The 16,225-nt window shown below is 35.1% G+C and overlaps 3 protein-coding genes across 3 annotated transcripts; all 3 read left to right on the forward strand.

Annotated features, from left to right (window-relative positions):
• The first annotated feature begins 1,480 nt into the window (after positions 1–1,480).
• Positions 1,481–5,083, forward strand: LOC107691230 (parvalbumin beta-like). Its single transcript, XM_016489734.1, has 5 exons — positions 1,481–1,569; positions 1,852–1,932; positions 3,307–3,439; positions 3,534–3,643; positions 4,921–5,083. Exons 2-5 carry the CDS (start codon positions 1,872–1,874, stop codon positions 4,941–4,943), a joined length of 327 nt encoding a protein of 108 aa, XP_016345220.1. The 5' UTR covers positions 1,481–1,569; positions 1,852–1,871; the 3' UTR covers positions 4,944–5,083.
• Positions 5,084–6,476: 1,393 nt separating this feature from the next.
• Positions 6,477–11,002, forward strand: LOC107691228 (parvalbumin beta-like). Its single transcript, XM_016489732.1, has 5 exons — positions 6,477–6,541; positions 7,019–7,098; positions 8,547–8,679; positions 8,767–8,876; positions 10,722–11,002. Exons 2-5 carry the CDS (start codon positions 7,038–7,040, stop codon positions 10,745–10,747), a joined length of 330 nt encoding a protein of 109 aa, XP_016345218.1. The 5' UTR covers positions 6,477–6,541; positions 7,019–7,037; the 3' UTR covers positions 10,748–11,002.
• A 1,581-nt stretch (positions 11,003–12,583) lies between these two features.
• LOC107691227 (parvalbumin beta) lies at positions 12,584–14,064 on the forward strand. The gene is made up of 5 exons (XM_016489730.1): positions 12,584–12,671; positions 13,108–13,174; positions 13,260–13,392; positions 13,477–13,586; positions 13,759–14,064. Exons 2-5 carry the CDS (start codon positions 13,114–13,116, stop codon positions 13,782–13,784), a joined length of 330 nt encoding a protein of 109 aa, XP_016345216.1. The 5' UTR covers positions 12,584–12,671; positions 13,108–13,113; the 3' UTR covers positions 13,785–14,064.
• The last annotated feature ends 2,161 nt before the right edge of the window (positions 14,065–16,225 follow it).

The raw sequence follows: 16,225 nt of genomic DNA on the forward strand, positions 1-16,225 counted from the left end.
TGTTACGCCCCTCACATACTGTTGATGCCGTGTCCCGGCCGGAGCGACGAGACAAAAACACTAAAACCCATTACAAACGAGGCATTTGTTGCATCCAGTGGGGACATAATTACTGATTGTAATGACTTATACTGTGTTTTTACGCTTTGCTTTGCGTATTGCGCCGCGTAAACATAAAACCATGTCTGCATTTGTGATCGGAGAAATGCCAAACAATAAGTGCTACTCTACACTGCTCAAACTCGCGTTTGAATCATCAGTGGCAAATTCTTTAAATATAAAAAAATGTACTTACAGGCTGTGAGTCAGAAGCGCCAGACTGTCCTTGCAAAGTTGGATCTGCCCCACTTTATAGAAACAGACACCGGCATTGTAAGCTATACTTTCCCAGGAAACAGTCCTCCATAAAATGCGCTGCACACATCTGAATATTTTCAGCAAAAGAAACTTCTATCTTTTTTTTTTTTCACAAAAATGGTTTTGTTTCTCCAGTTTTATATATAAGGTTCTAATCTGTGCCCTTTACACAAAGAAGAAAAAAAAACACAAATAAAGAACAGCCTTCCATTAAGTGTTGTTAAAGCTATGAAATAACATGTATACACTGTAAACATTTCATCTAGCTACAACTTTTAATTGCTTTTAGTAAAATCAAACAGTTACGATTTATAGTGAGATGTTCATTTTATCCAACCAGCTTTAATTTCTTATACTGCTCATCAGGTTAAATCTTTGAGAAAAATGGCAGAAATTATTATAAAAAGTCAAATAGATGTTAAATACTTATAACATAATGGTGTAAAAAATGTGTAAAAATGCCTCACAAGAACAAATGTATTTAAATATTTGAATATTTTATTGGCGACAATTTTACAATAAGGTTTCACTTGTTAACATTAACATAAACTAACAAACTTCTATAGCGTTTATTAATGTTAATCTCAACATTTACTAATATGTTTAAGATCAAAAGTTGTATTTGTTAACATTAATTGATGCTGCATAAACTAACATGAACATAATCATTTTTATTAACATTAACAATTAAAAGTTAAGCTAACCCTTAACCCTTAGTTCATGTTAGTTAATGCATTAACTAATGTTAAGAGTGTTACTATTTTATTATTTATTATTTATTTTATGAATATATTAGTAAGGTGACCTCATCTCAACACCATCAACGTTTTTGTGCTAATTCTATATTTTATTTCTGATTGTGATTTTTCAATTTGCAAATTGGTTTTGCAATTAAGCACAAACCAGAACAAATTCAAGCCATTTAACCTCGCCAGCATCATTGCAGGTCTCAGTAGTATAAGCAGGGCCAATCACATTTCAGCTCATATACAAAAAAAACAAATCACATCCTTTCAAACCAATAGCTATCAGAAATCAGATTAGCTAATGAGGAGGGAGGTGTTTTGTGGCCTCCTTGGGTTTAAGGGCACGGGTTTCACGCTCTCTCTGCTCTTTAGGTACCAGAACTGCAGAAGAGGGTCTCTGTGTCTTCATTGCTGCTGAGGATACATCTGAGGAGGAGCACACATCACTTCCACAACGCGGCCAACGGTCAGTGTCTGCTTCTTGACATATACTACTGCTGTGAAGTTATTGTTGTTGTAGTCAGGAATCTAAATCAGAATTTAATTTTTACAGAAGTTAATTTTTTTTCATTGCAATGCATTGCATCCTTGCATTTTCCCAAGGTCATAAGTAATATGAGGTTAGCAGCATTTTTGTTAATGCTTATACTTCTTTATTGGTAAAATTGCTCATTTGAGCTGATACATATAAAACATGCATATTGATTTAGTATTTTGATGGCTCTCTAATTGAAATGTATATTTGTGGTACTTAGTTTTTGAAGAAACATGGCACTCGCAGGACACCTGAAGCAAGATGACATTGCAGCAGCTATCCAGGCTTGTCAAGGTGTGACTCACACACACACACACATGCAACTGATGATATTTATGCTTGTAATCTACAAGAACACACATTCATATGTGCTTACACATGTTAAACAGCTTTGTTATTCTCACTAACAGCAACAAAAATAAAGAGCTGCTTCACACACACACACACACACACACACTCACGCTTGCAGGGAGACTCCCATAGGCCGGTGAGTCCAGGGCATTGGGGATGGGTAGATCCAGGTAGCCAGGCAGCCGGGGGCTGGGGAGCAGTTGCCACCAAGATACCAGTGTGTTTGTGCCGAGCATCCAAGAGCACACACACACACACACACACACTCTTCAGATCACAATCATACTTACTGTAATTATTCATCACAAATGGCACACAAAAGCATGTTGTCCAAACCAATGGAATACATCTTATATAGCTATTTTTTAATCACATGCACATATTTTCAAAAATGATGCTAGAAAAAGGCCTAAATTTAAGATTTATTCATACGAGTTGCATATACATTTTCCATACAATTTTAACATGAAATAATAAACTTAATGCGATGCATATTTGTCAGTCAGATTTCTGCACTCAAAAAAATCATGGCATAGTTTATTATTAACTATTTGCATCTACTGATTTGATTTAAATAATCATAATTTTAAAATGAATTTATTCGAGAATAAATCAACATAAATCTGTACAATGTGAAAACAGTTTATTCAGTTAGAAAGTATGAACATGGTGAAAATATCAATGAAAAAAAATATTTTTCACTTGAAATTGCTAGTAAATTTTGCAGTTAATTACAAAGTAACATTGCAAGTAACACATTGAATTAAACAGGAAAGACTGAAATAGTATTTTCTTGTAAAAACGTACTCCAATAATCTTTGTTTTATTTACAACCTCAAAAATCAGCGATGGCTAGCTGTGTAACGAGCAATATTCAAATAGTTCAGTTATATGAGATTAATAAAAAAATTGGAATTATTGATCGTAAATATATAAACCTGCGGTTATTTCATGTACACTGTAAAAACAATTCCGTAAAATTTACGGTAAAAAACCGGCAGCTGTGGTAGCCGAAATTTTACCGTAAAAAATACGGTAGCAGCGTTTTAGGTTTTACGGTTTTAACTTAAATTTACAGTTAAATACCGTAATTTCATTAACTGATTAACCATTTAACAGGTTTTTACTGTAGCATTTTTACGGTCTTTTACCGTTAAATTCATGGTCATTTTTTACAGTGTATGTGTGACTGACAAATATGCATCACATTAGGTTTATCCGTTTGTTTATGTTAAAACTGTGTTCAGTCCAAATGGAAGGAAATTTTATACAAAATGCATTCAATTTAGGCCTAAATATTTTCATTGTTGTCTTCAGCCCCAGGGACTTTCAACTACAAGACGTTCTTTGAACAAGTGGGGCTAATGGGTAAAGCTACTTCAGATAGGGAGAAGGTGTTCAAGGCCCTGGACCAGGACAAGAGTGGATTTATTGAAAAAGAGGAGCTGAAGTAAAGTATTCTTTTTTTGACCTCAATCCCAACTTGTTTATTTGTGAATTGTATTCTTAGTATATGTAAGTGAATTGCTGCGTGCTTGTTCCAGACGCTTCCTCCAGAACTTCTGCTCTAAGGCCAGAGAGCTCACAGAGGCCGAGACCAACACTCTCTTGGCAGCTGGGGACAGTGACGGAGACGGCAAAATTGGGATGGAAGGTAAAGCCAAATCAGCACTTAGGCCATCCAGAATAGGCCCCTGGGAGCCGTACTCATATAGAAGGGCTCCTCCTTCAGTGTCTGGCTCCTGTTTCAGCCTGAGGGACTAATCAACAGTACAAATGAGAATCAGACCAATTCTACTTCATTTAAAACGTACAGACGTACTGCTTATCTTGAAAGACTGGGAATTCACTTTCTCCCCAGTCAAATTAACATGTCTTTCCAGCAGGGTGTTTGACTCTGTCAGTGAAGAAAATAACTTAGATCTGCATGTGTGAAGTATCCCCACTTTCATATTTACAGAATGCACAAAAAAAATCTGTTATATTATATTATATTATATTATATCTAACATTTGGGGCTTATTTGGAAACACCACCTAAATATTTCTGCTTAAATTTTTTAAATTAGTTGAATTTCTTTCCAAAATAGATTTTAAAAATGAATTTGAATAAATAGAATACATTTTTAATATATGAATTGGACAATATTGACTGGAAAACTAAAAAAAAAAAATTGTCTGTGAAAAACAAAACAAAACAAAAAACTTAAAGGGTTAGTTCACCCAATTTAAACTAGGCTGTGTTTTACTCACCCCTGAGGCATCCTAGGTGTATATGAATTTCTTCTTTCAGATGAATCCAGTCGGAGTTATATTAAAAATTGTCTTTGATCTTTCAAGCTGTTTAATGGCACTCAGCGGGTGTTGCATGCATCAGTCCAAAAGCAGTTAAATAAAAATTGCCCATCCATAAAAAAAAGTCTCTCACACGGCTCCGGGGGGTGAACAAAGGCCTCCTGTAGCGAATCGATGTGTTTTTGTAAGAAAAATATCCATATTCAAAACGTAATAATCACTTTAATGTAGCTTGCACCAACAGTTGTACACGGAAGCAGCTCCGGGCAGATGACGTATGAGTTCAGTGCTGCACATGCGCCGGTGAGGCTCGTGAAAACCAACGTTTGTTTACAGGATCAAAGGAAGCAAAGGAAAACCAGTCTCCTCTTTGCTTATATCGAAATCCTCCGACATTCTTCTTTACAAATCCTCGTTTTGTACTTCTAATTAGTGACCGTTGTTTTGTTTCAGCCTAATTTTCATTTTTGGGTGAACTATCCCTTTAAGTTTGCATTAATTTAGAGTAGCACTTTCATATTTACAGTGTGTACCGAGATTTTCTAAAAAGAGTTTTAAATATATCTGAACAGTATCAAATATTTAGGACAGCATTTCACTTGTTTTTTTTTTCTCGCCTTTCTTCTTTTTCTCTCAGAATTCTGCGCCTTGCTGAAATGAAAATGTGATGAATGTCTTCACTGACTTGAACTTCATTTCATGATTCTCTCTTATTTATTTGCATGCATTACCTATTATTGCTTTTTATGTGAGTTGCTTATTAAAATATGTTTAGCAAGTCTTTGTAGTAAATGTGCAAATTGGGAACAAATAAAAACTTGCTTCTGTAACTAGTGATCATATGAAACTGCTCAATAAAATGAAGTCTCCAAATACGGAAATTCTTTTATCCAGATTCCAGCTTTGCCTCATGTGATCTTTTATTATTTTCAAGTGTATGAAATACATGACATGACAACAATAAAAAACAATACAATAAATAAAATAAATATTACAGAAAATTAAAACAGAATTTTAATTTTGGAGAGGAAAATCACATCCAAATCAATATAGGAATAAGAAAGCATTACAAACATTACAAAGAAAAAAAAGATATTAAAATAATATTAATTTAATAATAGGAGGATACACTGCAAAAAAAAAAAAATTTTTCAAAGTTGTAAATAAAACAAATATTATTGAAGTACGTTTTACAAGAAAATACTACTTCAGTCTTTATATGTCAACATTTCATGTTTATTTCAATGTGTTAAATTTCTTTGTGAATTTCTGAGTGAAAATTGTTTCTACATTTGTTAGTTTTTTTTCCAGTGGAAATAAGAAATAAAAATAATGGCTCAAATAATTTAAAAGATTATCAATTATTTAAAAAAAATATAAAATTGCATTTAACCATTCTGTTTTACACTGTAAAAAATGATTTTTCAAAGTTTTTTCAAAATCAAACAAAGGTTATTGAAGTATGTTTTACAAGAAAATACTATTTCAGTCTTCATATTTCACATTCTTTGTGAAATTTACCAGCAATTTCTGAATACAGATTGCTTCATAGATCCTGCAGCAATTCTTTTATCAGCGTACAATAAAACTGAAGGATGTTATGAAGCTTTCATCTTCAGATTGCACAATGTAGGCCATGTAAATTGAGTAATAATTCAATATGAACACTGAAACCAATAATATCTCCTGTGCAATCAACACACACTTCTGCTAAAGTTTCAGTATTGATCATAATAAGCCACTGAGTGTTGCTGTGAATTATTCTTATCACGCAATGACATGATTTACAGCCTTGAGACGCCGTTTATTGCAGCACTGCTCTCCGTCCAGAGTTTCTAACCTGGAAGAGAAACCCGATTCGGCCCAATCAAACAAACACACGTTCAGTGATATATCTGATGTGTTTATCAACCCTTTTGTACACAAGTGTCAAATTAAGGAGGAATGAAAGTACACATCTTGATGATACGGTGGGAACAGACATCTGCTTAACCTGAGTTGGCTGAGGGCCTCATGATCTATAGGGTCCCACAAATGGTTCTGAACATCATTTGTGAGACTAAAAATAGCCCAACTTGACTACTGGACACATTTTTTTCGACACTATTCCAAACGTAGACCGACATGCAGTATCTGTTACAGAGCATTGAATTCCTGTAAATGGGGAGGCTGAGGGTATATAAGCTGGGACCCCCAGAAGTGTGAGTCACACCTCGACTAACTCCTTCGGTTTTTCACTCGCCTTAGACAAGCGCAAGGTGAGTCCGTGCAGCAGATGCATTCGTCTACAGAGGCTCGTCGGCATATTAATACTTTAGGATCAGGCTTTTCATCATCGCAGCACACGGACAGGGCCTGTGGAATATGTTGTGTTGGTGACGGGGAGCATCAGGAGGCATCTGTGCTTCGCTGTGGAAGCTGAGGCTAAAGACGGGAGACCTTGGACGCTTGACGCTGAGGATAACTAGATGATAAAGAAATGACGAATGCTTTGCGATCAGTTAGTGTTAACTGCATGGGTAGTGCTTTAGTGCTCTCAGCCTCTGTTGATAGGTGCAAATGTTTATGTTGCATCTGTGAAAGAGGAAAATCAGGCACGGCTGATGGATCTAGAATTTAGACCGTCCATGATACATGTGTAGGCGTCGTGTTTGGGAATACAGAGTTGTTTATTGATGTACTGCATTGCATAAGTTTTGTGAGTTGTTCTTATTCAACATTCTGCTATTTTGCAGCTTAATCAGAACCAGAACCATGGCCGTTGCTGCTATGCTCGCCGCAGCTGATGTGGATGCTGCTATTGCTGCCTGCCAGGGTAAGACATCATGTGATAATCTCACATTACAACTCATAACAACTGGGTAAACACTATGTAATAAATGCCATTCAGAAGTCATTCACAACTGCTTAACAGATCGGCAGTTCGAGTACATTCAAATATAAAGACGGAATAACCAAACAATGACATTTCTGACTATATGAGTACACATCAACTAATGATCTGTGAAGAACTGCAGAATGCAGTGGCGTTTGCTAATGATTTTAAAGATTTTAATTAAATATTAGCTGCTACCAACAACATAAATGTAATCTAAAGATTTGATATTCATGAATAGACATTGACTCGTATAGACTAATGAATAAACAAATAATGCTTAAGAGGTGTAAAGAATATAACCGATTGTAAGATTTCTAAGACATTATTATCTAATATTTCAGGTATATGCAAACTAGTGCTGTCAAACGATTAATCGCGATTAATCGCATCCAAAATAAAAGTTTTTGTTTACATAATATATGTGTGTGTACTGTGTATATGTATATATAAATACAAACACATGCATGTATATATTAAAGAATATGTTATGTTTATATATTAAATATATAAAATATAAGGATATAAATATATAAATGTATATACATGTAAATATTTTCAAAATATATACTGAATGTGTGTGTATTTATATATACATAACAAATAACCACAGTACACATACATATATTATGTAAACAAAAACTTTTATTTTGGATGCGATTGCACTAATATTAACAGCACTAATGCAAACATGATCTAAAGGTTTCTGCTTAAATTGTTAAAATTTAAACAAAATAATACATTTTTAATAAATGAATTGGACTAAATATTAAATTACATAGGAACTCCTTTAACACTATTTAAAAAAAAAAAATCAAAAACCAGTCATAAGGGTCGATTTTTCGAAATTGAGATTTATACATCATCTGAAAGCTGAATAAATAAGTTTTCCATTGATGTATGGTTTTGTTAGGATCGGACAATATTTGGCTGAGATGCAACTATTTGAAAATCTGGAATCTGAGGGTGCAAAAAAATCAAAATATTGAGAAAATCATCTTTAAAGTTGTCCAAATGAAGTTCTTAGCAATGCATATTACTAATCAAACATAGTTTTGATATATTTACAGTAGGAAATTTACAAAATATCTTCATGGAACATGATCTTTACTTAATATCCTAATGATTTTTGGCATAAAAGAAAAATGGATCATTTTGACCCATACAATGTATTTTTGGCTATTGCTACAAATATACCCCAGCGACTTAAGACTGCTTTTGTGCTCCAGGGTCACAAATGTGAAAAATAAGAAGAGTAAGACGTGCATGTGCAAACCTTTGACTGGTGAATATTGAAAGGAACATACGGGTCTCTTAGTGAGCATCACAACCTATTTTGTCTATAACATTTTGATCAAACCTGAACCCAACCCTCTCTCCACACGCAGCTGCTGACTCCTTTGACTACAAGGTTTTCTTCGCCAAGGTCGGTCTGGCCGCCAAGTCCACTGATGACGTCAAGAAGGCTTTCGCCATCATTGACCAGGACAACAGCGGCTTCATTGAGGAGGAGGAGCTGAAGTGAGACTCTTTATTAATCATTCACACTGCATAGTGTAAAAGAGCGGCAGTCGAGGGCTTAATAACAGGCCTGTGCTCTTCCTGTAGGCTGTTCCTGCAGAACTTCAAGGCCAGTGCCAGGGCTCTGACCGACAAAGAGACCAAGGCCTTCCTCTCTGCTGGTGACAGTGATGGTGATGGCATGATTGGAGCTGAAGGTACGTGAAAAATGGCATCTTGACCCCATGTTACATCTCGGATGAGATCAAGAAGTCTAAGTGTTTTTTGAGCTTGGTAGTGGAACTTGCCTTTTTTTGGTAAGAAAGCTTGGGAATAAACTCCACAAGTCGAGTAAAGCCTACAGTATATCACAGAGGAAACTGAAGGCAAATGGCCTGAAATTGTTTGTGATATTTGTTTGAAATCTGTTTATATATATATCACAACATAACATCACTCGAGCCTTGTTTGGTCAGGCCAATAGTTCAGATTTCTACTCGCTCTGCCAACATTTACACTGGCCTGTTAAAAATGTACATTTGTAACTGTAGATTTTTACACGTATATTTTGATATCCGTGACCCTGGAGCACAAAAGCAGTCTTAAGTCGCTGGGGTATATTTGTAGCAATAGCCAACAATACATTGTATGGGTCAAAATTATCCATTTTTCTTTTATGCCAAAAATCATTAGGATATTAAGTAAAGATCATGTTCCATGAAGATATTTTGTAAATGTCCTACTGTAAATATATCAAAACTTAATTTTTGATTAGTAATATGCATTGCTAAGAACTTCATTTGGACAACTTTAAAGATGATTTTCTCAATATTTAGATTTTTTTGCACCCTCAGATTCCAGATTTTCAAATAGTTGTATCTCGGCCAAATATTGTCCGATCCTAACAAACCATACATCCATGGAAAGCTTATTTATTCAGCTTTCAGGTGATGCATAACTCTCAATTTCGAAAAATTGACCCTTATGACTGGTTTTGTGCTCCATGGTCACATTTATTTAAATATATATTTAAAAAAATTATACTACACATTTTCCACACATATAAATGTATTTAATTTTCATAATATTTGAAGTTTTCTTTACAAAGAAAATTTGCAATAATATTTTCAACCCATACTTTACATTAAAAACATTACAAAAATGTAAATTTCTAATTGCAGATGTCATTTGTCATTTTTTACATATATATTCTACTTAAATATACATTTATTCATGTGCAAAGTTTAAAAATACAATTTCTTATTAGAAATTTTCCACACATATAAATGTATTGATTTATTTTCATCCAATCTTAAGGAAAATTTGCAATAACTTTTTTTTATCCCATTCTTATGGATGCTACTGAGTGAAACATTTTTAAAAATGTAAATAAATGCATATAAATATATTCACTTTTTCCGCCAATTTTAAGTTTCCCACACATATAAATCAATTTTTTAAATTTTCTTTATTCTTCATTATTGACATTTTAAGTTTTCAATAACATTTTATGGATGCCACCAACTGAAACATTAAAAAAAAAAAAAAAATTCAAATTGTATATGTACTTTTTACATATATATATTTACAAATATTTATTCATAAAAATAATAATAATATTCATTATTATACATTTTCCACATAATGTATAATTCAAATGTTGTAAAGTTTTCTTTACAAAGATATTAAGTCATTCTTGCGATTTCAGTTAGATGATCTAACAAGTTGACAAAAAGAATTCACAATGAAATATCACAAAAAAGAAGAAGAAGGAGAGAAAAAAACGTAATGTAGGGCAAGTGACAGTGCCATAAACTGAGCCGAAACTCTCTCACACTGGCTTCATGCCAGCAGGCCATTCTTATTATTGAGCTCTGCCACTGTCACTGTCTGTTTACTTGGCAGCATCCACTGAAGCTCCACTGTAGAGTAGGATGACGAGCAGTAGTGCAGTTTAACAACACTCTCAGGCCCTTTACGATCTTTGGAAATGAAATTGGTGAAATTAGCAGAATTGCAGAACGGTAATCTCATCTTTGTCTCATCTTTGTCTCATCTCACAGAGTTTGCTGCTCTTGTAAAGGCTTAAATTTTCATCTGACCGAGACCCTTCCAATACCAAGGAACCAGACCTCACGACAGCTCACACCTTTCTCAGCTGAACTTTTTTTTATATGGTCTTATTTATGACTGACTTTGGACAGCTGACTCAGTTTTGATGAGGGTATTATTTGTGTTAGTTGGATGTTGTATTTTAAGCCCACTGGCTTGTGCACATGTACAATCTTGAATGCACTTCTGGGGGAAGAGTGAAAAACGAGGAATAAATATAGTTTTGGTGTAACATGTCTTTGAAGCAGAATCTTTTCGGTTTGTTGCCTTGGCCGCTAATCAACGTTCCTGCTGTCGGGATGTCCTCCCGGGAAGCTCTCATGACAATACACTCATAGTCAGGGATGTCCTGCAGGCCTTGGCACGAGGCTCCGGAGATTTGCTGAGATCCACTGAAAGGGATTTGCAGAGGATAGTTTTCACATGCCCAATTAAGAGTCCATGGCAGCTTTCTGAATGCTCAGAATAGCTCATCGAACACTCAAACAAAGTACCAGCCAAGCTCAGTCTTCCAAAACCCATTAAACGCCCTGCAATGGGCACGGCGACTTCGTTAGAGCAACTTGTAATAATGTGCTACTAACCATAATGGTGCATAAAACCATTGTTGACATTCCTAAATCGTATAGCTTTTAGACAATTTATATAATCATCCTTAATTCTAATTTAGAGTGACCATATGTCCTCTTTTTCCGGGCCAGGATTTCTAAGCTGCCTAAAAAGTCCGGGTTTTGTCTTTGTTTTCCTATTCTATGTATGGTCCCCATATATGTACGCGTATTTGCCTTGCTTTGACCGTTCTCTCTGTAGAATAGATCCCACCTTCTCGCACACGATTGGTCGATTATGAACAATACCTGCACGCTATTGGTCAAACTGCTTTTCAGTCATGTCCTTCAGAAAGCATGAAAACAGTAGGAAAGCAAAGCCGGTACCCGGACATTTTAGGCAATTTTGAAATCCCGGACAGGATATGTCTGATAAAAACCAGAACGTGTCCAATGTAAAACAACTTCCAGTTCAGTATTAGTGAAACAGTTCAGCTTTCAGAGCAAGTAGAAGAGTTTCTGACTGTAAAAGCAGTCAAGCAGGATGAACTGCTGCTCTCTGCTGTTTGAAGGTTGTATGCAACTGTCCGGAGTGAATTAATAGTAACACACTTTATACTATAATGTGTACATTCACACACACACACACACACACACAAATCGAAATTCACATCAAATCTTGATAAGTTCATTGAAAAAGGTTCAATCAAATATTGATTTAGCAACTATATATTAGTAAAGTAAATTCAAGATTACAATATCTCAAATGGAGAACATGGAAATATAATTATAATAACTGAGGGCTGAGTTACAGAAGGTTAACCTGTTAAAAGAAAACCAGGACAAATTCGGACAACATTTTTAATGTGGAAAAATCTAACACAGCAAATGCAAACATAAATCTCATGCAAAATGAACTATCAGTGCTATAATTAAAAGAACAAATGAAGCATTTTACATGTAATATAAGCAAACCCAACCGGAGAGTCCATACCCAGAGCACAAACAGAAATCTCCCTTTGAAAAGTCTCCCTTCATGTAACCCAGTGAGCAAGTGTCCATAAGAATATGTCCATGCACTATCAGCAGCGTGTATTATTAGCATGCAAGTATATGATGGACTTTTTTTTCAAACGCACCTTTTTAAGCATCTTCATTTTTGGAGATAAATATAGTACAGTGTGTCTGCTGGGCGCATGTCAACCGGCCCCTCGGCCGGCGGGTGTCTATTACATTATGATTCATATTTGGAGTCGCTGAAGGTATATAAGGGGGAGATCAGGGGCCCGGAGATCACTGCAGTTCACAGCTCGAGTCTTCTGAAACTACCTTCAGCACCAAAAGACAAAAGAGGTGAGTTTGCACAGGGGACCCAGTCTATCTACGGAGAAAAAAACTGGACTGGTACATCCTGAATTGGCAGAGATTTGTTTCGGAGCAATCGATAACGGAAATGAAAAGCTTGCATCATCCTAAATTTTCTCTTCATCTGAATCGGCTGTGGGATTTTTATGCCTGCTGGTTTATTTTAAGAGGACCTCGTGGTCACACACACACACACACACACACCGGACTCTTTGGGATTTAACATACTCGTAACTCATATCCACATGTGACACACTTCCCTTTTCGCTGTCTTTTATTGGATTTGCATGGTTGAAATGATGCCATGGTATTAGATTAAACAAGTAAACTTAATAGGAGACAAACTGGGCTAAATGCATTTGAGCTTTCGGAGATCAAACAAGGAAAGTTGTGTGTAATATTTCCTGTTTTAATATCCATTTAGCTAACGATGGCATTCGCCGGAGTCCTGAGCGACGCTGACATCGCTGCAGCACTGGAGGCATGCAAGGGTGAGACACCTCAAGCGGACAGATCTTTAACACACCGTCTTCCATTAAAGCCTGTATTTATCAGTCTCCTGTATTTCCCACACAGCTGCAGACTCCTTCAACCACAAGGCTTTCTTCGCCAAGGTCGGTCTGGCCAGCAAGTCTGCTGATGATGTGAAGAAGGCTTTCGCCATCATTGATCAGGACAAGAGTGGCTTCATTGAGGAGGATGAACTCAAGTAAGAGCAAAAACTGATTGAGCTTTTAAACTCCATCAATGCAATCTCTGTTCTCATAAACGCTGGTGAATTGTGCATGCGCAGACTGTTCCTGCAGAACTTCAAGGCTGATGCCAGGGCACTGACTGATGGCGAGACCAAGACTTTCCTGAAGGCTGGAGATTCTGATGGCGACGGCAAGATTGGAGTTGATGGTCAGTCACATTCACATTAATCTGCAAGATTAAACTTGCCTTATAAATATTCCGAATGCACCTCAATATGCTTCAAAGTATTCTGTAGTATGCATACTATAGAAGGTTATTTAACAATAAGAGATTTGATTGAAAAACTGATTTTAACATGTTGTTTGTTTCTTTCTGACAGAGTTCGCTGCCTTGGTTAAGGCATAAATTGCTTCTGACCAACAACACCTCTTGCTCTGACGGAACAACTATGCCCAAGACCTCCCATTTTCATCTTACTATAAATAATATTTTTTTTTTTTTTTTTTTTACACATGATGCTTATGAGAAGTTTCCTCCCATGCCGCACACTGTCAAAACGAAACGATGACTGTGAATGTAGCGGTTGTGTCTCCTGTCTTAAATATGAACTTTGCTTACTGTAAAACCTGATGCACTTTTACGGGAACGGACGATAAGAAAAGAATAAATATTCTTTTTCAATATAGACTTCTTTTTAATTTCTTCTCACTCCAGCCGTATGCAGAAAGTTTAGAACCACATCTCCATTTCAATAAATTTAAATAAAATACAATAAAATTACATGTATTTAGTGGGCTATTTGGGATCACTGCCATGAAAATGCAAAAATTATCTTTTTTTTTTTATTAATGGCTTGTTTATTATAATAACTGTTTATCATTCAGTTTTACTACATATGTGAAATACCTAGACTTATATTTATATTGACAAAGATTATAATTACTCACTAGCAAGACAAAGCTTATCTGTTCAAATAAAATTATTTTAATCAATTTAAAATAGCTGTTTTCTATTTATTTATTTTTTTAAAGAAATGTATACAGAAACTAAAGGATGAATTTAATTTATCAAAAATGACAGTAGAGACATTTATAATAAACTATTAAGAAACTATTACAAAGATTCTAATTATTCACCAACAACCCAATATTCATCTGTTCAAATAAATAAATAAATAAACTTCTCTCACGAGCGTATGTTTGAGCTTAACTGTTCCACTAGATGGCGTTACTTTACAGTTAGTGAATGGTAGTAAAAGCAGAGTTATGCAAACTCCTTTGCAAGCTTTTGGAATAAGCTACAGTAAATTGCTTATTGTAAATATTATATTGCACACATTTTTACAAAATTAAAAATGCCTTTTAGTATCTACAGAAAAAAAACAGCAGCACCCTTAAAACCACTTAAACTCCGTGGACCCGTATCCGGGTCCAAAATGACGTAATCGAGATATTACTTTAATTTTTAAAGGGACATTTTTGTACCATACTTCCCCCTAAAATATGCATATTAGTACCTTAGAGTAGTAGTGTCTTTAAGGTACTACTATAAACCTTTTAGGGGTACAAAGATGTCCCTCAAAGGGTACTGCTGTTGTATCCCTAAAAGTACAGATTTTGCACTTTTTTTCTGAGTTTAGTTGCTAAAGAGTGGCATGCTAGACTAGTTAGCCTCTGACACACTAAAAGTAGCCAGTGTAGTGTAACTTAGTGCTTGCAGAGAATATAAGAAAACGTAAATGAATATTGCTCGGTAACCGTATAGGATGCATAGCGGTATCATCATGGCCCATGACATCAGTGATGCAGGGTAAGTAGCACCTCTGTATCCGGTGTCCTTGTCAGCCTCAGGCTCTTGGGTTTCTCTTTTTGCAGCATCACGCTGGGTTATCCCACGCATGGACTGTCCCAAAGCATGTCACAGCAAACACCTCGTCCTAATGAATTTACAAATGCGCTACAAACTCAATAGGCACGCTAGCATGCATTAACGCAGTCTTTTGTGATGCACTCAATCATGACTGTCAATCAGTGAGCACGCTTATAGAAGTTGACGCTAGCAGGTGCACCTTGTGCCAAATTGACTCGCTTGCTATAATAATGACAGATACATTCAAAGTTTTTTTTTTTTAGTAAAACAAATTAAAACTACTCACATAAAGTGTACTATACAGGTACTGGATTTAATGCTGTCAGACGATTAATCGCGATTAATCGCATCCAAAATAAAAGTTTTTGTTTACATAATATATGTGTGTGTGCTGTGTATATTTAGAATGTATATATAAATACACACACATTCAGTATATATTTTGAAAATATTTACACGTATATATATTTATATTCTTATATTATATATAAATATATTTAATATATAAACATAACATCTTTTTCTTAAATATATACATGCATGTGTTTGTGTTTATATATACATAATAAATATACACAGTACACACACATATATTATGTAAACAAAAACTTTTATTTTGGATGCGATTAATCGCGATTATGCACTAGTACTGATCAACATGATGTAAGCTGACATGAAATACACTACCGTTTAAATACCGTTTGGTATCATTAAGTAAAAAAACTAAAAAATCAATACTTTTATTTAGCAAGGATGCATTAAAATGATAAAAAATGACAGTAAAGACGTGTTTTGAACTATTAAGAAACTATTCCAAAGATAACTGACCAACAAGCCAATATTTACCTGTTCAGATAAATAAATAAATATTGAAATAAGTCTTTTATGCTCACCAAGGATGCATTTACAGGTGCATCTCAATAAATTAGAATGTCGTGGAAAAGTTCATTTATTTCAGTAATTCAACTCAAATTGTG

This window comes from Sinocyclocheilus anshuiensis, unplaced genomic scaffold (genome assembly GCF_001515605.1).
Source record: "Sinocyclocheilus anshuiensis isolate Anshui unplaced genomic scaffold, SAMN03320099.WGS_v1.1 scaffold202, whole genome shotgun sequence".
Classification (NCBI taxonomy): Eukaryota; Metazoa; Chordata; class Actinopteri; order Cypriniformes; family Cyprinidae; genus Sinocyclocheilus; species Sinocyclocheilus anshuiensis.

What these genes read in the sequence shown, in the direction of transcription:
- LOC107691230 (XM_016489734.1), top strand. Translation starts at nt 1,872, where the DNA reads ATGGCACTCGCAGGACACCTGAAGCAAGATGACATTGCAGCAGCTATC. An exon ending in AGCTATCCAGGCTTGTCAAG is followed by an intron (nt 1,933 to 3,306) that starts GTGTGACTCACA and finishes TGTTGTCTTCAG; the next exon opens with CCCCAGGGACTTTCAACTAC. An exon ending in ATTGAAAAAGAGGAGCTGAA is followed by an intron (nt 3,440 to 3,533) that starts GTAAAGTATTCT and finishes TGCTTGTTCCAG; the next exon opens with ACGCTTCCTCCAGAACTTCT.
- LOC107691228 (XM_016489732.1), top strand. Translation starts at nt 7,038, where the DNA reads ATGGCCGTTGCTGCTATGCTCGCCGCAGCTGATGTGGATGCTGCTATT. An exon ending in TGCTATTGCTGCCTGCCAGG is followed by an intron (nt 7,099 to 8,546) that starts GTAAGACATCAT and finishes CTCCACACGCAG; the next exon opens with CTGCTGACTCCTTTGACTAC. An exon ending in TGGCATGATTGGAGCTGAAG is followed by an intron (nt 8,877 to 10,721) that starts GTACGTGAAAAA and finishes CTCATCTCACAG; the next exon opens with AGTTTGCTGCTCTTGTAAAG.
- LOC107691227 (XM_016489730.1), top strand. Translation starts at nt 13,114, where the DNA reads ATGGCATTCGCCGGAGTCCTGAGCGACGCTGACATCGCTGCAGCACTG. An exon ending in ATTGAGGAGGATGAACTCAA is followed by an intron (nt 13,393 to 13,476) that starts GTAAGAGCAAAA and finishes GTGCATGCGCAG; the next exon opens with ACTGTTCCTGCAGAACTTCA. An exon ending in CGGCAAGATTGGAGTTGATG is followed by an intron (nt 13,587 to 13,758) that starts GTCAGTCACATT and finishes TCTTTCTGACAG; the next exon opens with AGTTCGCTGCCTTGGTTAAG.